Genomic DNA, 22042 nt, shown 5'->3' with positions numbered 1-22042 from the left:
AAGTGGGTTATACGTGTGACAGTGGCTAAATGTACCCTATCCCATTCATATTATAATAGGGAACTGTGTTAAATGTAGATTAAAATCATCATGAACTGCATTAATTCACAAAACGTACACATGTATATTATGAATTTACATCGAGGTATGCTTGAAAAAGTAGAGCACAGGAGCCAAGCGTGCAATTTTAGCAAAGTTTTAATTTTCATATATTTCTGTCCAAGTCTTTTTCCAGTAGAACGTGACTTTTCAGTCACGTCCGTATCCTCTCTCCCCTCCTGCTCCCGGCCACTTACTGTTAAAGACAACAGATGATTAGATTAACACGTACCACCTGTGAAATCTAATCACCTGCCAGCTGTGTCTCGCCGTCAGCACTGCCACGCCCCCGGGTCTGATGGTGCTCTGTCCTCAGCACCGTGGACAGAGGCGGTGACCTTTGCTCCTGCAGGCAGCGCTGGCCACACCTCCCCCCACAAGGTACTTTTTCACACTCTGTATAAGATCATGTAAATTTAACTTTTGTGTGTGTGTTTTAGCTACTAGTTCACTAAATTGTATAGATACAATTGATATACTCTACTCTGTTTTTAAAAATGCTTGTATTAGTCCATTTTAGTTATGAAGAATAAATGATTATTATTGAGCTTGACAATAGTTACATACATGTTGTACCGCTTGTCCCTCTCGGGGTCGAGAGTTTGATTTGACAAGTCGCCTCCTCCTCGCAGAGACAACATTCACACACTAGTGTCAGTTTAGTCATAATGCATAATCAATATTAAAGAATGTTAAATCTACCTCTGAATAGTTAAGAAAATGTTTAAAATGTATCGTCATACATCAAATGCAAAAGCACACGATGAGATTTCATTTCAAAATTCCACTTCCTTTAAGGATGTAGCCTGAAATTGCCAATGTGCCCTATAGCTAAAACTGTCAGGTTCAAACACTGATGACATCTATTAAACAAGACAAGAGGCAAAGAATCAAACCGAGACAGAATTCAATTTGGACTCAATATATTGAGGAGAGTCGCCGTCGACCTGTAACCTCTTACAGTGTCTCAGCACGCTCTGCCAAAAGATTGCACTCTATTTGACTTTCTCCCTCCACCTGACCCCAGCTGCTTCCAGAGGGAAGTGGGTCGTAAACAGCGTTGCCTTTGGTTACCGAACAGTTCAAAAGAAGAGGTCTTAAAATAGTTCAAAAAGAGTTCGTAAAATACTTCAAAAAGAGTTTGTCTGGAAATTGGGCAGATCCTGCCATCTCTCTGCTTTGAAGTCCCAGTGGAGTTTTACGAGCCTTCTTGGTTGGTTTCAAAGACAGCCTTTTTGTCTTTTTGCCTGGAACTCATTTCAACACAAAGTTTTTTGTGATAACTTACAAACAATTATTCTAAGAAAAACCATCACTAGATGCTGGGGTAAAGTTTTTTTTTGTTTTTTAAAATGCTGTGAAGTTACAGATATTTCAAGGTAAAAACAGCCTCCAAGCCAGCTTTTTTAAAAAAGAATGCATTTTATTGTTATTATACACATACAATGTTATTGTAGCAGCTTATTTCTTTTATTGCAAACATGCTTATTTTTGGTCAAATATAAAACTGAAAAAATATTGAAATAAAAAAGGTACTAAAAGATAGTGCAAGTAAGTTAAAAAAAAATAAAAAATTCAGTGTGGTTTATTAATGCACAATGGTAAGATGTGTCATATAGCACAGTGTCCAGGTAAAGCAGAGCTGGGAAAATATTTTGACTCGGGGGGCCACATTGAGAGAAAAATCTAAAGGTTTTAAGTGTTGTACGTGCGTACAAATTAGAAACTCTGTCGTTCGGGGGGAGCTGAAAGTAAAGCCGCTGCTCCTGCACATGGAGAGGAGCCAGATGAGGTGGTTCGGGCATCTGGGGAGGTGGGTAGGAGACCACAGGGAAGACCTAGGACACGGTGGAGAGACTATAGGAACGCCTCGGGGTCCCCCAGGAAGAGCTGGGGAGAGGGAAGTCTGGGCTTTTCTTCTTAGGCTGCTGCCTCCGCGACCCGACTTCGGATAAGCGGAAGAAGATGGATGAATCAAAAAAAGAATGGCTTTAGATTGGCCCAGCAGGAGTCCAGACCTGAATCCAACTGAACATTTGTAGGGAGATCTGAATAGGGCCGTGTACACGAGATGTCCTCAGATGTGGATAACGGAGACATATATAATAGTCTCTCACCTGAAAAGACTGAGTGTTGTGATAAAAGCCAAAGGTGTGTGACAAAGTGTTAGTTTAAGGGGTGTGTATGTTTATGCAACCTGATTATTTGAAGTTTCTGTTTGTTTTTCAATTACATTGTACAAGTTATAGGTCACATTAAGGGTGGAAAAAGTTGTGAAATTATTTGTCTTGCTGTCCTTCATTACATCACGAAAACCTGGCATTTGAACAGGGGTGTGTAGACTTTTCATATCCACATATACAAACCCCGTTTCCATATGAGTTGGGAAATTGTGTTAGATGTCAATATAAACGGAATACAATGATTTGCAAATCCTTTTCAACCCATATTCAATTGAATGCACTACAAAGACAAGATATTTGATGTTCAAACTCATAAACTTTATTTTTTTGCAAATAATAATTTACTTAGAATTTCATGGCTGCAACACGTGCCAAAGTAGTTGGGAAAGGGCATGTTCACCACTGTGTTACATCACCTTTTCTTTTAACAACACTCAAACGATTGGGAACTGAGGAAACTAATTGTTGAAGCTTTGAAAGTGGAATTCTTTCCCATTCTTGTTTTATGTAGAGCTTCAGTCGTTCAACAGTTCGGGGTCTCCGCTGTCGTATTTTACGCTTCATAATGCGCCACACATTTTCGATAAGAGACAGGTCTGGACTGCAGGCGGGCCAGGAAAGTACCCGCACTCTTTTTTTACGAAGCCACGCTGTTGTAACACGTGCTGAATGTGGCTTGGCATTGTCTTGCTGAAATAAGCAGGGGCGTCCATGAAAAAGACGGCACTTAGATGGCAGCATATGTTGTTCCAAAACCTGTATGTACCTTTCAGCATTAATGGTGCCTTCACAGATGTGTAAGTTACCCATGTCTTGGGCACTAATGCACCCCCATACCATCACAGATGCTGGCTTTTCAACTTTGCGTCGATAACAGTCTGGATGGTTCGCTTCCCCTTTGTTCCGGATGACACGATGTCGAATATTTCCAAAAACTATTTGAAATGTGGACTCGTCAGACCACAGAACACTTTTCCACTTTGCATAAGTCCATCTTAGATGATCTCGGGCCCAGAGAAGCCGGCGGCGTTTCTGGGTGTTGTTGATAAATGACTTTCGCTTTGCATAGTAGAGCTTTAACTTGCACTTACAGATGTAGCGACCAACTGTAGTTACTGACAGTGGTTTTCTGAAGTGTTCCTGAGCCCATGTGGTGATATCCTTTAGAGATTGATGTCGGTTTTTGATACAGTGCCGTCTGAGGGATCGAAGGTCACGGTCATTCAATGTTGGTTTCCAGGCCATGCCGCTTACGTGGAGTGATTTCTCCCGATTCTCTGAACCCTTTGATGATATTATGGACCGTAGATGTTGAAATCCCTAAATTTCTTGCAATTGCACTTTGAGAAACCTTGTTCTTAAACTGTTTGACTATTTGCTCACGCAGTTGTGGACAAAGGGGTGTACCTCGCCCCATCCTTTCTTGTGAAAGACTGAGCATTTTTTGGGAAGCTGTTTTTATACCCAATCATGGCACCCACCTGTTCCCAATTTGCCTGTTCACCTGTGGGATGTTCCAAATAAGTGTTTGATGAGCATTCCTCAACTTTATCAGTATTTATTGCCACCTTTCCCAACTCATTTGTCACGTGTTGCTGGCATCAAATTCTAAAGTTAATGATTATTTGCAAAAAAATATATATTTATCAGTTTGAACATCAAATATGTTGTCTTTGTAGTGCATTCAACTGAATATGGGTTGAAAATTATTTGCAAATCATTGTATTCCGTTTATATTTACATCTAACACAATTTCCCAACTCATATGGAAACGGGGTTTGTATGCTCATTTTAAACTTTCATGCAGAGAGAGAAATCACAACTAAGTCAATTGACCAAAAGTGTATTTATTAAACAGTTATTAAGCAGTGGCACAAACATTCATGTCATTTCAAAACAGAAAGTGCAAGATTGTCAGAGACATTTTAAAACAAGCTATGAGTGCACTTTTGTGCATGATGTCACTAAGATGACATATCAAAACAACACTAAATTAAAGTGCACTTTTTGTACAGAACGCCACTACAATAGTTAAAAACAAATAAAGTGCACTTTTGTGCATGATGTCACACAAGATATGTCAATAACTGTCAAATAAAAATGAGCTGCATAATAGGGAATCAAATAGTGTATGTCCTTCGCTATGTGGTAGGTTCCTGCGGACATTATCTCCTTCTGTTGTTGACTATTTTTTTAATATGGTGTTGACGTGGAAATGGTTGCCTCGGCATTTTGTTGGTGTGGCACCGGCCGGAGATGTTGACATGCGGAGTTTCAAGCACTCTTCATTCTCTAGCAGGTGACTTTTCAAATGATGCTAAATATTAGCAGTAATGCTACTTTTTGTAGCAACGCTTTTGCCCCACAAATTACGGTTGTCTGTTCGACATCTTCCCGCTTGAAGCCAAACCACCGCCAGACGATGGACACCCTGCTGTTTTTCTCGGGAATTAATTCTTCCTTCATTTGTTACCAGATTCGCACCTTCTTTCTCTCGTATTACCACTCGCACCACAGCTAACGTTACCCATGCCGCTACCTCTCTGCTCAGCCAGGGCGTATACGTATGTAAGAAGGTACACTTGTTTTATGTCTCTGTGAGAAGGAGAGACAAGAAAGAGTGAGAAGAGCCTGTAGTGTAATGCCCGCAGCTAAAAGCAACTGCGTGAGAATGTATACTCGAATATCACGATAGTCATTTTCTTTAAACCCGCGATATATCAAGTATATTCGATATATCGCCCAGCCCTAGTTCAGCGTTTTTGTTTTTTTCATGGGAAAATTTGCTTTGGTTTCCGTATGATTCGGGGTTGGTTGGACTTGCAAAGGAAAACCGAGGTATAGCGCTTTAAATACAAACAATATGGTCGACTTATTGACACGATGCAACAAATCCTCCCATAAGAAGCTCCTGCTCCTCCAAATGCAAACGTTCCCGTCGCTGTGTGAACGCTGCTGCTTTGGTTTAGGGGTCAAAGGGGGAGGAGCGGTGAAGCAAAGAAGTGAGAGGCTTGCCACACAACACAAAAAAACACAATGACGTACAAAAAGCTGATCGAGCTACGATTATGTGTCCACTAAAATGAAACAAGCTTAAAAAAAATACATTTTTCGGATGACAAAGATGTGGTTTTTCCATCACATCTTTGTTGTTAAACATTGTCAACTTTTAACTTCACTGTAGGGGACGCTAGTTTCAACACTTGATGTATGTTTCACGCCTAGTTTATTGCCTTTTCTGCACTACAAAAAGCACACAAATTGTAACATATTCGACTGTGTAATAGACATTTTCCATCTTTGAAACGAAGCACATGGTTTTGTAAAAGTGCATCAGTACAAACGAGGGCCAACATTTGGACTTTCCCAACCACATAGCAGCTGGAGGTGTCATGATCCGTGGTCCGGATCATGTTTTGTGTTATCTGTTTGTTTTGGACTCCTTTAGTTCCTGTTTGTGCACCTCCTGAGTTTAGTCAACATGGTTACTTGTGATTTTCACCTGCCTTTCACGCTTACCTGTCGCTAATCATGAGATTATTATTTTAGCCTGCCTTTTCCGGTCACTCGTCGTGGCTTCATTGTTTGCATTCGCAACAAGTTACGTTGGTATTCTGGTTTCCGAGTTTTATGATTCCTGTGCTCGTAAGTTTTTGTTCTTTAGCTTTCAGCCACGAATGTGGCCGTTCCTGGGTTCCACTCGCCGCCGCCACGGTGGATTCGGGGACACTTGGCCTGGCGACCCACCGCCAAGTCCTCCCTCCGCCCTCCCGTGACTTTTGACCCTGCTTGTTTTTTCTTGTGGTTTTGGATATCTGGAATCTGTCCTTAAGGGGGGGCTCTGTCATGATCACGTTTTGTTTAGTTATGTTCTTTTAGTTTTGGACTCTACTAGATCCGGTTTGCGCTTCCTTGTTTGTTTTGTCACCATGGCGACTCATTAGTTTCACCTGCTTCATTTGTTCGGATCACACCTGTCGCTAATCATGAGATTATTATTTAAGCCTGCCTTTGTTGATCACTCGTCCTGGCTTCTTTGTTTGCGGTATGCAACTGTTACGTTGGTTGATTCCTGTGCTAAGTTGTTGCCTTAGCTTCCCGTGCAATTCGGCACGCTTGTCTTTTGTTTGTTTTCTGTCTCTCGGTATAGTGTATGATTTATAGTTAATAAATCATCTCCTACCTTCACGTTTTCGTCCGTAGTTGTCCGTTTTGCATCTGGAGGAACGACCCCGCATAAAGATGCGACCCGCACGTGACTGGAGGACGCTTCGGTCCTAAAGGACGTCACCAATAAGGCGATAAACCTTCTCATTTAGCGTCCTTTAACAGTGACTAAAAAAAAAGGGTTTCTTGTGGTAAACTGACAAAGTTCCAAACTGATCAAATTAAAAGTCACCAACTGGACCTAAAAAGCAAGGGCGCAGCAGCAGTTTGCTAAATATGTGCTATTATTTTGGAACTGTGCAACTACAGGATTAAATTAAGTCTGTATATACAATCACTGTGTGTGTGTGTGTGTGTGTGTGTGTGTGTGTGTGTGTGTGTGTGTGTGTGTGTGTGTGTGTGTGTGTGTGTGTGTGTGTGTGTGTGTGTGTGTGTGTGTGTGTGTGTGTGTGTGTGTGTGTGTGTGTGTGTGTGTGTGTGTGTTACGGGCCAGCAGGCGTGGGTGAGACAATTGGCGGCAGAGGTGCGCTGACTGGGATGACGCCGGTGGCCAACAGGATGATGATGAGGACGATGATCAGCACGATGACCACGATGGCCACCACCAGCTTGACATTCTTCCACCAGTAAGAGCGAGCCACTTTAGTGGACGTTTTCTTGAAGGCGTCGGCCTGGTCAAAGATGGAGAGAATAGCCGAGTCAGCCAAACCACTGAGGTTGCTATATACAGTGCATCCGGAAAGTATTCACAGAGCTTCACCTTTTTCCACATTTTATGTTACAGCCTTTTTCCAAAATGGGAAAAAAAAATAATATATATATATGTCCTCAAAATTCTACGCACAATACCCCATAATGACAATGTGAAAAAAAAAAGTTTTTAAATTAGCACATTAAAAAACTAACAAAAAAAATATGTGTACATAAGTATTCAGACCCTAGGGTCACTGTCAGAGCTACAGATTCCTCTGTGGAGAGAGGAGAACCTTCCAGAAAACACCATCTCAGCAGATATGACAGAGTGGCCGGATAGAAGACATTTATTCGTAAAAGGTTTGCCCAAATGCACCTTAAAGACTGTGGGAAACAAAATGATCTGATAAAACAAAGACTGAAGTCTTTGGCGTGAATGCCACATGTCATGTTTGGAGGAAACCAGGATTGGATGAGATGGGATTTTTTTTTATCAGCGGCAGGAATTGAAAGAATAGTCAGGATAGAGGGAAAGATGAATGCAGCAATGTACAGAGACATCCTGGATGAAAGCCAACGCTTCCCATCCAACCTGATGGAGCCTGGAGGGAAAAATACTTAGTATAAAGATGGTATGGAAAGTTCTGTAGTAATGTATAGTAGGTGACATTTAGTCCACAGTAACTTTATTTACAGACTATCAATAAACACTCTTAATTTGGAAGTTCTTTCATCTTTTCATTTAAAAAGGACTGTTTACTAGGAAATTGACCAGATCTCATATCATGAAATCCTGCGAGAATAAAAAGTGACAATATGTCTCATTTAGGAAAAAAAAATGTCTGGCGGGCACAGAATTAAAAACTTTTTTTTAATAGTAAGAAGCATATCTATCTGACCGGAATTAGAAGCTCACATTAAATGCTCTGCAGACACTACACACTGAGAGCTAACAGAGCTGCCTTGGCGCGAGTTGCCCATTCAGGCGGACATGGCGGAGGGAACAATCTCCTTATTCTACAGGACATGTGTGCGTCCGAGCAGAAACCTCCAAACTTTCAATCATGGGCGCCACAAGATGACAGAAAAGCACTCTGGACACACTGGATTAGGGAAGGGAATTGACAAGATTTTACACTTTAGATTCTGCTTAAAGATTCGGTTCTCTTATCGATACTCATTTGGGTAAAGGGCTTGGATTTTATAGCCAATTTCTGTCTCTTTGACTCCTTCTCCACTTCTAACTGCTCCAAATGCAAAAATCATGAAGAGTCAGTCATGACTACTAATACTAATAATACTGTTTTTACCCCATCTACCAGGCCCTCTGACTTCTTCACGAGGTTGTCCATTTTTTCTTCTCGTTCAATGATAAGTTCCATATTTTGTGTCATGATTTGTCGGACTTCTTCGACTTCCTTCTTCGTCCTGTCCACTTTGTCCATTCCAGCAGGATCTGCACCCTCTCGCTCCTGGAGGACAAAAAAAAAGCACAGCGGACAACTTAAAAAAAAAAAAATGAAATCATAATGCCTGGGTGGTTTTAAGTGTACAATGGAATTACAGTGCAACTCGTTGAAGTCGATATCCCAAAGACTGGCTGACTCATTTCAACATTACTGAGGACAGCTTTGGCTATGTTGACTAGAGATGCCAGAAAATACGCCTTACTACTGCAAACGATAGGAAGCTACCGTATTTTTCGGAGTATAAGTCGCTCCGGAGTATAAGTCGCACCGGCCGAAAATGCATAATAAAGAAGGAAAAAAACATATAAGTCGCGCTGGAGTATAAGTCGCATTGTTTGGGGAAATGTACAAACCCCGTTAACATATGAGTTGGGAAATTGTGTTAGATGTAAATATAAACGGAATACAATGATTTGCAAATCATTTTCAACCCATATTCAGTTGAATATGCTACAAAGACAACATATTTCATGTTCAAACTGATAAACTTTTTTTTTTTGCAAATAATCATTAACTTTAGAATTTGATGCCAGCAACACGTGACAAAGAAGTTGGGAAAGGTGGCAATAAATACTGATAAAGTTGAGGAATGCTCATCAAACACTTATTTGGAACATCCCACAGGTGTGCAGGCTAAGTGGGAACAGGTGGGTGCCATGATTGGGTATAAAAACAGCTTCCCAAAAAATGCTGAGTCTTTCACAAGAAAGGATGGGGCGAGGTACACCCCTTTGTCCACAATGTGTGAGCAAATAGTCAAACAGTTTAAGAACAACGTTTCTCAAAGTGCAAATGCAAGAAATTTAGAGATTTCAACATCTACGGTCCATAATATCATCAAAAGGTTCAGAGAATCTGGAGAAATCACTCCACGTAAGCGGCATGGCCCGGAAACCAACATTGAATGACCGTGACCTTCGATCCCTCAGACGGCACTGTATCAAAAACCGACATCAATCTCTAAAGGATATCACCACATGGGCTCAGGAACACTTGAGAAAACCACTGTCCCTAAATACAGTTGGTCGCTACATCTGTAAGTGCAAGTTAAAGCTCTACTATGCAAGGCGAAAGCCATTTATCAACAACACCCAGAAACGCCGCCGGCTTCTCTGGGCCCGAGATCATCTAAGATGGACTCATGCAAAGTGGAAAAGTGTTCTGTGGTCTGACGAGTCCACATTTCAAATTGTTTTTGGAAATATTCGACATCGTGTCATCCGGACCAAAGGGGAAGCAAACCATCCAGACTGTTATCGACGCAAAGTTCAAAAGCCAGCATGTGTGATGGTATAGGGGTGCATTAGTGCCCAAGGCATGGGTAACTTACACATCTGTGAAGGCACCATTAATGCTGAAAGGTACATACAGGTTTTGGAACAACATATGCTGCCATCTAAGCGCCGTCTTTTTCATGGACGCCCCTCCTTATTTCAGCAAGACAATGCCAAGCCACATTCAGCACGTGTTACAACAGCGTGGCTTCATAGTAAAAGAGTGCGGGTACTTTCCTGGCCCGCCTGCAGTCCAGACCTGTCTCCCATCGAAAATGTGTGGCGCATTATGAAGCGTAAAATACGACAGCGGAGACCCCGGACTGTTGAACGACTGAAGCTCTACATAAAACAAGGATGGGAAAGAATTCCACTTTCAAAGCTTCAACAATTAGTTTCCTCAGTTCCCAATTGTTTTATTGAGTGTTGTTAAACATGCCCTTTCCCAACTACTTTGGCACGTGTTGCAGCCATGAAATTCTAAGTTAATTATTATTTGCAACAAAAAAAAAACGTTTATGAGTTTGAACATCAAATATGTTGTCTTTGTAGTGCATTCAATTGAATATGGGTTGAAAAGGATTTGCAAATCATTGTATTTCGTTTATATTTACATCTAACACAATTTCCCAACTCATATGGAAACGGGGTTTGCACAATGCAGCAGACACATCCACAATGAAATTTACTAGAAACATTTCAGACGTTTTCCGGGAAATTCTAAAGACTAGGGACTGGTGTGTTGTATAATCTTTCCGGCCCAGAAAAGCAAAGGGTCAAATAACTAATTTCAGTCCCAAAATAAATAGGAAAAAAAACAAACACACACACACGAGTTTTGGGCTCAAAACTGTCACTAGGATACAGGTTTTTCCTGCATCAATTACTCTTCTCTATGGCTTCCTCTCTTCTCCTTGTTTTCTCTTATTAGTCAATGGCCTTACCTGATTCACCTAGTTTTACTTACTGAGATCAATGCTGTATGCTCCCAAGACTTGTCCCCAATTGGAAATTCACATTCTGCTACCGGTATATTGAACGTGCTACATTCCCATATAACAGCAAACACAAAATCTGAACCAGAACTCATGGACAGGCACTTAGACTTGTACCATTACTGGGCCATACAGTAGGCCCTGGTCTAGCTTAAAGTGGACCAATTATTCAAAGCCACCTTTTCTTACCTATTGGTACCTATTTTTGTGAAGTGTGAACTATTTTCATCAACTGGATCATTGCGAACGCAACAAGACCATATTTGTCAGACTTTTGTCTTTGGTTGGAATGATAATGTAATGTTGTAAAGAGCAGCGTGTTGGTCCTCCACGTAGCGAACAGCCAGAGAGCATTGATTTTCTATCACGACATCTAAGTGTGTTAGTCTGGGTTGTTTTTTAAAAGCCAAACACGTTTAGATCAAGGTGTTTCCACGTTTTATAGAAAGCTTATTTCGAGCCAAATTATTTAATAAATCAGACTAATTCAGGCCATGTCCACAGGAACACGGAGAGTTTCAAAAACACATATTTGGGGTTAAAACAATCTCCATCCACACAAGTGTAGTTTCAAAACTGTCTATCTCTACACGAAAACAAATACACTTACTGTCATGCCCATTTTGTCCAATCAGAAGCCTGAAAAAATCAGAAATAGCTGACTTGGTGGCATTATTATTATGTTTATTCTGATCGACTTTAGACGTACAATGACATGTACATTATCTTTAAAACCAGCCTGCACGTACACAGAATCCTGGGAACCTTATTAAAGAGCGAATGTGCTGCTGAAAGCCAACATGTTCAGCAACATAGTGATGTATTACATGTGCAGTGAAGTCTACATTCTTCATCAAATCAGATCTAGGGATGATGTTCGAAACCGGTTCTCCCGGTTGTTCGATAAGAAAAGAACCGATTCCATGGACTCAAATCCCTTTTTGAGAACCGGTTCCCGTTATCGAGGCCATTATAGTAAAGAAAAAGAGTTGGTTCTTTATTCGAATCCCTGGGAACGAATCCCGTTCCACAAGAAATGCCCTGTGGGACATCACAGGAAATAAGGTAGCTCAGTCTAATGTCTGAGCTACGTCATTTCCTGTGATGTCACACAAGCAGCAAAAATAATGGACCGGAAAAACGCCTCAAGGCATGGCTATTCACCTATAGTGATCACAGAGACAGGTTGTTTTTGTGTTACTGTGTATATTTGTTTTTCTGAAAAATCCCACTTAATATACTTTGGGTAACAACAGTCAATATTTGTTTATTTTATTTTTTTAGGGGGGTAACAGTCAATATTTATTGATTTATTTTATTTCATTTTTTTCTTATAAAATAAAAGTGAGCTTTTGTTAAATCAAATATTGTGTTTTTTTCCATATACAACAACCTATCTGGATTCGATAAGAGAATCGATAAGGAATTGGTTCAAAAAGAGGATTCGATAATGGGCTCGAACTCGATAATTTCTTATCAAACATCATCCCTAATCAGCACGCACCAACGAGCCAAGGGAACCATTTTGTATGTTTAAGGGAATTATAAAGCATTGAATCATGGATATAGTGATATGGTACATGTGTAACAAAGTGTGTATTGTCTTTAACATCAGTACACACTACAAGGAGGACGCTACATTGTTTTTTTAGTTGCTTGGTTGCTTTTTACACGTAAGTTAACTTCATGATTTGTGGTTAAACAAGGACTAAAAACATAAGATAATGTTGCACCTTTCTTATGACACAGAGCAAAAAGTCTTGCTGGTCAAAGTTGTCCATCAGGTGGAGGTTCCACAGACATCGTATCCAAAACAGCTGTCATTAGTGCCGGCGGGAGTGTCGCAAAGTCCATTTTGATTTGTATTTTTTATTAATGTTGAGTGAAAATAGCAGCAGGTTTACGTTCAAACGTACAAACCCTGTTTCCATATGAGTTGGGCAATTGTGTTAGATGTAAATATAAACGGAATACAATGATTTGCAAATCATTTTCAACCCATATTCAGTTGAATATGCTACAAAGACAACATATTTGATGTTCAAACAGATAAACATTTTTTTTTGTTGCAAATAATCATTATTTTTAGAATTTGATGCCAGCAACACGTGACAAAGAAGTTGGTAAAGGTGGCAATAAATACTGATAAAGTTGAGGAATGCTCATCAAACACTTATTTGGAACATCCCACAGGTGTGCAGGCTAATTGGGAACAGGTGGGTGCCATGATTGGGTATAAAAGTAGATTCCATGAAATGCTCAGTCATTCACAAACAAGGATGGGGCGAGGGTCACCACTTTGTCAACAAATGCGTGAGCAAATTGTTGAACAGTGTAAGAAAAACCTTTCTCAACCAGCTATTGCAAGGAATTTAGGGATTTCACCATCTACGGTCTGTAATATCATCAAAGGGTTCAGAGAATCTGGAGAAATCACTGCACGTAAGCAGCTAAGCCCGTGACCTTCGATCCCTCAGGCTGTACTGCATCAACAAGCGACATCAGTGTGTAAAGGATATCACCACATGGGTTCAGGAACACTTCAGAAACCCACTGTCAGTAACTACAGTTGGTCGCTACATCTGTAAGTGCAAGTTAAAACTCTCCTATGCAAGGCGAAAACCGTTTATCAACAACACCCAGAAACGCCGTAGGCTTCGCTGGGCCTGAGCTCATCTTAGATGGACTGATACAAAGTGGAAAAGTGTTCTGTGGTCTGACGAGTCCACATTTCAAATTGTTTTTGGAAACTGTGGACGTCGTGTCCTCCGGACCAAAGAGGCAAAGAACCATCCGGATTGTTATAGGCGCAAAGTTGAAAAGCCAGCATCTGTGATGGTATGGGGGTGTATTAGTGCCCAAGACATGGGTAACTTACACATCTGTGAAGGCGCCATTAATGCTGAAAGGTACATACAGGTTTTGGAGCAACATATGTGGCCATCCAAGCAACGTTACCATGGACGCCCCTGCTTATTTCAGCAAGACAATGCCAAGCCACGTGTTACATCAACGTGGCTTCATAGTAAAAGAGTGCGGGTACTAGACTGGCCTGCCTGCAGTCCAGACCTGTCTCCCATTGAAAATGTGTGGCGCATTATGAAGCCTAAAATAGCACAAGGGAGACCCCCGGACTGTTGAACAACTTAAGCTGTACATCAAGCAAGAATGGGAAAGAATTCCACCTGAGAAGCTTCAAAAATGTGTCTCCTCAGTTCCCAAACGTTTACTGAGTGTTGTTAAAAGGAAAGGCCATGTAACACAGTGGTGAACATGCCCTTTCCCAACTACTTTGGCACGTGTTGCAGCCATGAAATTCTAAGTTAATTATTTGCAAAAAAAAAATAAAGTTTATAAGTTTGAACATCAAATATGTTGTCTTTGTAGCATATTCAACTGAATATGGGTTGAAAATGATTTGCAAATCATTGTATTCCGTTTATATTTACATCTAACACAATTTCCCAACTCATATGGAAACGGGGTTCGTATTTGGCTTTTGTGTGTAATTCTCTCCTGAACAAAAGACAGTTGCATCATCTGCAGATAATACTAACTTTAAGTCCTTTGTAACTTTACAAATGTCGTTTATATAAAGAATGAACAATTTTGGTCCCAGTATTGATCATTGAGCTATGCTATAAGATATTTTCATCTCTGTATAAGTGTGTTCTCCTATCATGTTGGTTAAGTAGATTCTAACCCAGTTCAAGACCAACCCTCTGATTCCATACCTTTCTAATTTGTTAATTAAGATATTGTGTCAAATGCTTTTGTGAAGTCCATTAACACTGCAGCAACACATGTTTTTTGATTGATTGACAGTTGTCATTTTGTCCAGCAAAAGTCAATCACCAGACGTGGTTAATGTGTACTTATTGTACAAATATGTGTGTACTTATAAAACTAGATGTGTACTTATTGTACAAAAACCTGACACTTTAGTGGAAAAGACAACTTGTCATGTTCGTAGTTACAAAAGCAGTCCGAACACTTTTTTATGAACAACCAAACTATTATTTCTTACCGGGTCGTAGTTCATCTTTCCACCGCAACCCAAGAGACTTTCCTCGGGGTTGAGAGTTTTGAACGGTGTTGAATTATTAAAAAGTGGAGAGTTTGCTACAAGACGAAGATAATCGAAGGTTTTCTCTTTGATTAACTTCCCGGTGTGTGTTGCTTCACCCTCCCTTCAAACTTCCTTCCTCCTAACGTCAAGTTGGCAATATTGCGAAATGAACAGATACATCCGTTTTACCAAATTATACAAGACAAACCAGATGATTGCGAGTTTTCATTGCATTCGTGCATTTGTCAATCAAAAACTTTTTTTATTTTATTTTTTTGTTTCACAAAATGTTGTCGTGTTGCTCTGTGTGAACGACGAAATTACTGTTTTATTTTGAAAGCCTTGCATTGGTTTCCGTTATTATTGTAAACATACCAGGTGTGTGTGTAGCAGAAAATATACAGTACATAATATATAGCACTAGATATTACACTAATTTGATTTGTCACCTTAAACACAAAAGCAATGATTTAAATGTTTTCTTTGTAGTTTATTATATAAAATAGCACAAACACCATGTAATAATGCATCTGTTCCTTTTTGACTGTACTTGAATGTATAATAGACTGTATTTATATTATTCACATGTGAATAATGCTATATAATAGACTGTATTTATATTATTCACATGTGAATAATGCTATATAATAGACTGTATTTATATTATTCACATGTGACTAATGCTATATAATAGACTGTATTTATATTATTCACATGTGAATAATGCTATATAATAGACTGTATTTATATTATTCACATGTGAATAATGCTATATAATAGACTGTATTTATATTATTCACATGTGAATAATGCTATATAATAGACTGTATTTATATCATTCACATGTGAATAATGCTATATAATAGACTGTATTTATATTATTCACATGTGAATAATGCTATATAACAGACTGTATTTATATTATTCACATGTGAATAATGCTATATAATAGACTGTATTTATATCATTCACATGTGAATAATGCTATATAACAGACTGTATTTATATTATTCACATGTGAATAATGCTATATAATAGACTGTATTTATATCATTCACATGTAAAAAATACCTAAGTGTTTATTGTGAGTGAACTGTGGTGCTAAATTTCCCCCAGGGATCAATAAAGTACTTTCTATTCTATTCTATTCTATTCTATTCTATTCTATCTATGTGATTCCAGACTAGTTTAAGACTATGTTTACACTGCAGGCCAAAGTGGCCCAAATCGGATTTTTTCTAAATCGGATTTTTTCCAGCTGACCGTTTACACTGCAGGTAAAATGTGATCTTTATCAGACTCCAGTATAAACGTGCACAGGCCCCAATCTGACCCCAATGTGGCCCCAATGACAACGTTTACACTGAAACTTTTTTTTTTTTTTAACTCTGTTTTTACTAGAGATGTCCAATCATACCGGTCTGCCGATATTATCGGCCGATAAATGCGTTAAAATGTAATATCGGAAATTATCGGTATCGTTTTTTTTATTATCAGTATCGGTTTTTTTTTGGGGGGGGGGGTTTGTTTTTTAATTAAATCCACATAAAAAACATAAGATACACTTACAATTAGTGCACCAACCCAAAAAACCTCCCTCCCCCATTTACACTCATTCACACAAACGGGTTGTTTCTTTCTGTTATTAATATTCTGGTTCCTACATTATATATCAATATATATCAATACTGTCTGCAAGGGATACAGTCCGTAAGCACACATGATTGTGCGTGCTGCTGGTCCACTAATAATACTAACCTTTAACAGTTAATTTGACAAATTTTCATTAATTACTAGTTTCTATGTAACTGTTTTTATATTGTTTTACTTTCTTTTTTATTCAAGAAAATGTTTTTAATTTATTTATCTTATTTTATTTGATTCATTTTTTTAAAAAGTACCTTATCTTCACCATACCTGGTTGTCCAAATTAGGCATAATAATGTGTTAATTCCACGACTGTATATATCGGTATCTGTTGATATCTGTATCGGTAATTAAAGAGTTGGACAATATCGGATATCGGCAAAAAGCCATTATCGGACATCCCTAGTTTTTACCCATCTGACTGTTTACACTGCAAGTAAAAGGTGAGTTTTATCAGACTCCAGTGTAAATGCACATGTTGATTGAGACTTTTATTAGTAGATTGCACAGTACAGTACATATTCCGTACAATTGACCACTAAATGGTAACACCCCAATATGTTTTTCAACTTGTTTAAGTCGGGGTCCTACTTGAATGTTTGTTTCTACTGACTTGGAAACCGCATGTGAAAGCAGTACAGTCTAAATTGGCTAAGGGTGCTTCCATTTTGTGGAAAATGCAGAAATGACTAAATCAAAATTCACTAAGAACGATTTACTTAGCTCTTTTATTGCCGCATTTACAGTATTGCGCTGAAGTTTGGGGGCACACCTACGGGGACACTATTGAACCGCTATTTAAAGGCCTACTGAAAGCCACTACTACCGACCACACAGTCTGATAGTTTATATATCAATGATGAAATCTTAACATTGCAACACATGCCAATACGGCCGGGTTAACTTATAAAGTGCAATTTTAAATTTCCCGCCACACTTCCGGTTGAAAACGTTTATGTATGATGACGTATGCGCGTGACATCAATGGTTGGTACGGAAGTATTCGGACCCATTGAATCCAATACAAAACGCTCTGTTTTCATCCCAAAATTCCACAGTATTCTGGACATCTGTGTTGGTGAATCTTTTGCAATTTGTTTAATGAACAATGGCGACTGCAAAGAAGAAAGTTGTAGGTGGGATCGGTGTATTAGCGGCTGGCTGCAGCAACACAACCGGGAGGACTTTGAGTTGGATAGCAGACGCGCTACCGTGAGTACAGCGTTGGCTTCCAAACATTTGATCGCTTGCCCGTACGTTCGTGTAGCTATGTGCATGTCACGTACGTAACTTTGGGGAAATATATGTTTCTTACCGACTCTGATGGCGGCCGGCTCGTCGTCGAAAGCTACAACGCCCGGCGCCATCCCGTAGCTAAGTTAGCTTCAATGGCGTCGTTAGCAACAGCATTGTTAAGCTTCGCCAAGCTGGAAATTATTAACCGTGTATTTACATGTCCATGGTTTAATAGTATTGTTGATCTTCTGTCTATCCTTCCAGTCAGGGGTTTATTTATTTTGTTTCTATCTGCATTTGAGCCCGATGCTATCACGTTAGCTCAGTAGCTAAAGAGCTTCGCCGATGTATTGTCGTGGAGATAAAAGTCCCTGTGAATGTCCATTTCGCGTTCTCGACTCTCATTTTCAAGAGGATATAGTATCCGAGGTGGTTTGAAATACAAACCCGTGATCCACAATAGAAAAAGGAGAAAGTGTGGAATCCAATGAACCCTTGTACCTAAGTTACGGTCAGAGTGAAAAAAGATACGTCCTGCACTGCACTCTAGTCCTTCACTCTCACTTTCCTCATCCGCGAATCTTTCATCCTGGCTCAAATTAATGGGGTAATCGTCGCTTTCTCTGTCCGAATCGCTCTCGCTGCTGGTGTAAACAATGGGGAAATGTGAGGAGCCTTTTAACCTGTGACGTCACGCTACTTCCGGTACAGGCAAGGCTTTTTTATCAGCGACCAAAAGTTGCAAACTTTATCGTCGATGTTCTGTACTAAATCCTTTCAGCAAAAATATGGCAATATCGCAAAATGATCAAGTATGACACATAGAATGGATCTGCTATCCCCGTTTAAATAAAAAAAATTCATTTCAGTAGGCCTTTAAGCTCCATAAAAAGGCAATTAGAATGATACATTATGCCCCATATAGAGCACATACCAATGATCTGTTCATAATGAGTCATTTTCTTAAACTAAATGATATAATCCAATACAGTAACCTTCAAGTTATGTTCATGGCCTCACAAAGGGCTCTACCTGCAAATATACAGAGTCTGTTTTCACTCAGAGATGGTCCACATGAACTCAGGGGTGTCCTGAAATTCAAACATAACGTGATAAATTCCACATTCAAGGCTCAAACGTTATCTATAGCGGGGGTGAAACTGTGGGACAATGTGAGCGCAGAAATTAAACGGTCTTCTAGCCTAAGAGTGTTCAACCTTGCGGTAAAATATGTGTTGTTGGGAAAATATCAAAAACATGACTAATTGTTTGGACTATCTCAACTGTGGGACACAGGGGCAAAATAACTCACTGTGGAATAAGGGACATAACACACCAGACAAGGCTTCAGAAGACGAAAGATACCCAGGCAAGATGGAGCTAATCTCATCCATCCATCCATCCATCCATCCATCTTCTTCCGCTTATCCGAGGTCAGGTCGCGGGGGCAGCAGCCTAAGCAGGGAAGCCCAGACTTTCCTCTCCCCAGCCACTTCGTCCAGCTCTTCCCGGGGGATCCCGAGGCGTTCCCAGGCCAGCCGGGAGACATAGTCTTCCCAACGTGTCCTGGGTCTTCCCCGTGGCCTCCTACCGGTCGGACGTGCCCGAAACACCTCCATAGGGAGGCGTTCGGGTGGCATCCTGACCAGATGCCCGAACCACCTCATCTGGCTCCTCTCCATGTGGAGGAGCAGCGGCTTTACTTTGAGCTCCTCCCGGATGACAGAGTTTCTCACCCTATCTCTAAGGGAGAGCCCGGCAGAGGAAACTAATTTCGGCCGCTTGTACCCGTGATCTTGTCCTTTCGGTCATAACCCAAAGCTCATGACCATAGGTGATGATGGGAACGTAGATCGAGCGGTAAATTGAGAGCTTTGCCTTCCGGCTCAGCTCCTTCTTCACCACAACGGATCGATACAGCGTCCACATTACTGAAGACGCCGCACCGATCCGCCTGTCGATCTCACGATCCACTCTTCCCTCACTCGTGAACAAGACCCCGAGGTACTTGAACTCCTCCACTTGAGGCAGGGTCTCCTCCCCAACCCGGAGATGGCACTCCACCCTTTTCCGGGCGAGAACCATGGACTCGGACTTGGAGGTGCTGATTCTCATCTCAGTCGCTTCACACTCGGCTGCGAACCGATCCAGTGAGACCTGAAGATCCTGGCCAGATGAAGCCATCAGGACCACATCATCTGCTAAAAGCAGAGACCTAATCCTGCAGCCACCAAACCGGATCCCCTCAACGCCTTGACTGCGCCTAGAAGTTCTGTCCATAAAAGTTATGAACAGAATCGGTGACAAAGGGCAGCCTCTGCGTAGTCCAACCCTTTTGATTGATTGATTGATTGATTGAGACTTTTATTAGTAGGTTGCACAGTGAAGTACATATTCCGTACAATTGACCACTAAATGGTAACACCCGAATAAGTTTTTCAACTTGTTTAAGTCGGGGTCCACTTAAATTGATTCATGATACAGATATATACTATCATATATACTATCATCATAATACAGTCATCACATAAGATAATCACATTGAATTATTTACATTATTTACAATAAATAATAACTGGAAACGTGTCCGACTTACTGCCGGCAATGCGGACCAAGCTCTGACACTGATCGTACAGGGAGAGGACCACCACAATCAGACAGTCCGATACCCCATACTCTCTGAGCACTCCCCACAGGACTTCCCGAGGGACACGGTCGAATGCCTTCTCCAAGTCCACAAAGCACATGTAGACTGGTTGACAAAGTGTTTTCCAGCAGGTGTGTGGGCCACCTGGGGTAACAGTAGTAAAGGGGTTAACCTCCTAGTGCCCCAAGACCCCATAGAGGAGCCTCCACTGCCGGATGCACTTTAACGTCATGCCCAGGACACATGATTATATTACTACTAATAATAATTATATACTTCTGTTAGAATAATTGTTTCTAAGTTATCACAAAAACGTTGTGTTACATTGAGTGCCTGGCAAGAATACAAAAGCCGTCTTTGAAACCTACCAAAAAGAAGGCTCGTAAAACTCCACTGTGTAAGGGGTAAAGCAACATGAAGGGTTTTCTGTTTTCTTTCATGTATGGCAATCAACAGAAAGATATTGTTCTGACCCAAGGACTTCTAAGCGGAGAGAAGGCAGGATCTGCCCAATTTCCAGACGACCTCTTTTTGAACCTCCTTTTTGAACTGTTTTACGAACTGTTTTACAAACCCTTTTTTGAACTGACCTTTTTTGTGAACTGTTTACAACCTTTTCTGTGAACTGTTTGCGACCTTTGTCCTTTAGAAGCAGCTGTGGCCATGTGGTCGGGGAGGGTCCAAAATAAAAGAAGGAGGCGCGCAGTCTTTTGGCAGAACGTAATGACACTGTGCAAGGGTACAGATGTGCACGTTTCTCCTCACTGAGCCACATTGAATTATGTCTCTGTTTGATTCTTTGCTTCTTGTCTTGTTTAATAGATGCCATCAGTGTTTGAACCTGACATCTTCATCCCAAGTGCAGGACTAATAGACTAAAAAACTCCTTTGTCCCACACGCCATCAGACTGTACAACTCCTCTCTGGGGGGCAGAGGATGCAAAACAATAACAGTGCAATACTTTTTCAAACCATGGTCACTACTGCCTAGTTTCTCTTGTTATATTCTTATTTTTACTGTTATATTTTTTATTCTTATTGTTGCTTTTTATTTTTATGCTTATTGCAGGGGTCGGCAACCCAAAAGAGCCATATTAGACCAAAAATACAATAAAGTAATCTGTCTGGAGCCGCAAAACACTACAAGACTTAATAAGCTGACCTTTGTGCATTCACGCACAGTATAAAACGTTGGGTGGACAAAATGAAACAAAGGAGGAGTGGCATAAAACAAGTCTTTCTGTGGCACCGTCGGAGAAAGTTATACATGTAAACAAACTGTTGAGTCACGATCCACACAACGGTGAGTTCAAGGGCCGCTGAAATTAGTAGGACAAAGCGGCGCTCGCCTAATACTCTCATCAGTGAAGCATAAACACAAACAAATTCAACAGTGGGCTTTCTAACAATTAGGGAGCTTTTTTTGTCGTGTTTGAAACCATATTGCAACACAAAATATATTTTTCACCCCATTCTTTTTCCCATTTCCATACATTTTTGAAAAAGCCCCATGGAACCACCAGGGCGCCGCTTAAGAGCCGCATGTGGCTCTAGAGCCGCGGG

The 22042-nt window shown here is 40.5% G+C and overlaps 1 protein-coding gene across 1 annotated transcript; it reads right to left on the bottom strand.

Annotated features, from left to right (window-relative positions):
• Positions 1-6931: 6931 nt before the first annotated feature.
• On the bottom strand, positions 6932-15079 carry LOC133652751 (vesicle-associated membrane protein 8-like). Its single transcript, XM_062051802.1, has 3 exons — positions 14908-15079; positions 8453-8614; positions 6932-7120 (listed from the first exon to the last, which is right to left on the bottom strand). Exons 1-3 carry the CDS (start codon positions 14920-14922, stop codon positions 6932-6934), a joined length of 366 nt encoding a protein of 121 aa, XP_061907786.1. The 5' UTR covers positions 14923-15079.
• Between the last annotated feature and the right edge of the window lie 6963 nt (positions 15080-22042).

The sequence above is a fragment of the Entelurus aequoreus genome, linkage group LG06, assembly GCF_033978785.1.
Source record: "Entelurus aequoreus isolate RoL-2023_Sb linkage group LG06, RoL_Eaeq_v1.1, whole genome shotgun sequence".
Taxonomy (NCBI): domain Eukaryota; kingdom Metazoa; phylum Chordata; class Actinopteri; order Syngnathiformes; family Syngnathidae; genus Entelurus; species Entelurus aequoreus.
The sequence above is the reverse complement of the archived record's forward strand: the minus strand, read 5'-3'. Positions and strand labels throughout refer to the sequence as shown.

Excerpts from the sequence above, each read along its gene's own strand:
- LOC133652751 (XM_062051802.1), bottom strand. Across the intron at positions 7,121-8,452 it reads CAGAGGGCCTGGTAGATGGG|GCCGACGCCTTCAAGAAAAC; the intron begins GTAAAAACAGTA and ends ATCTTTGACCAG.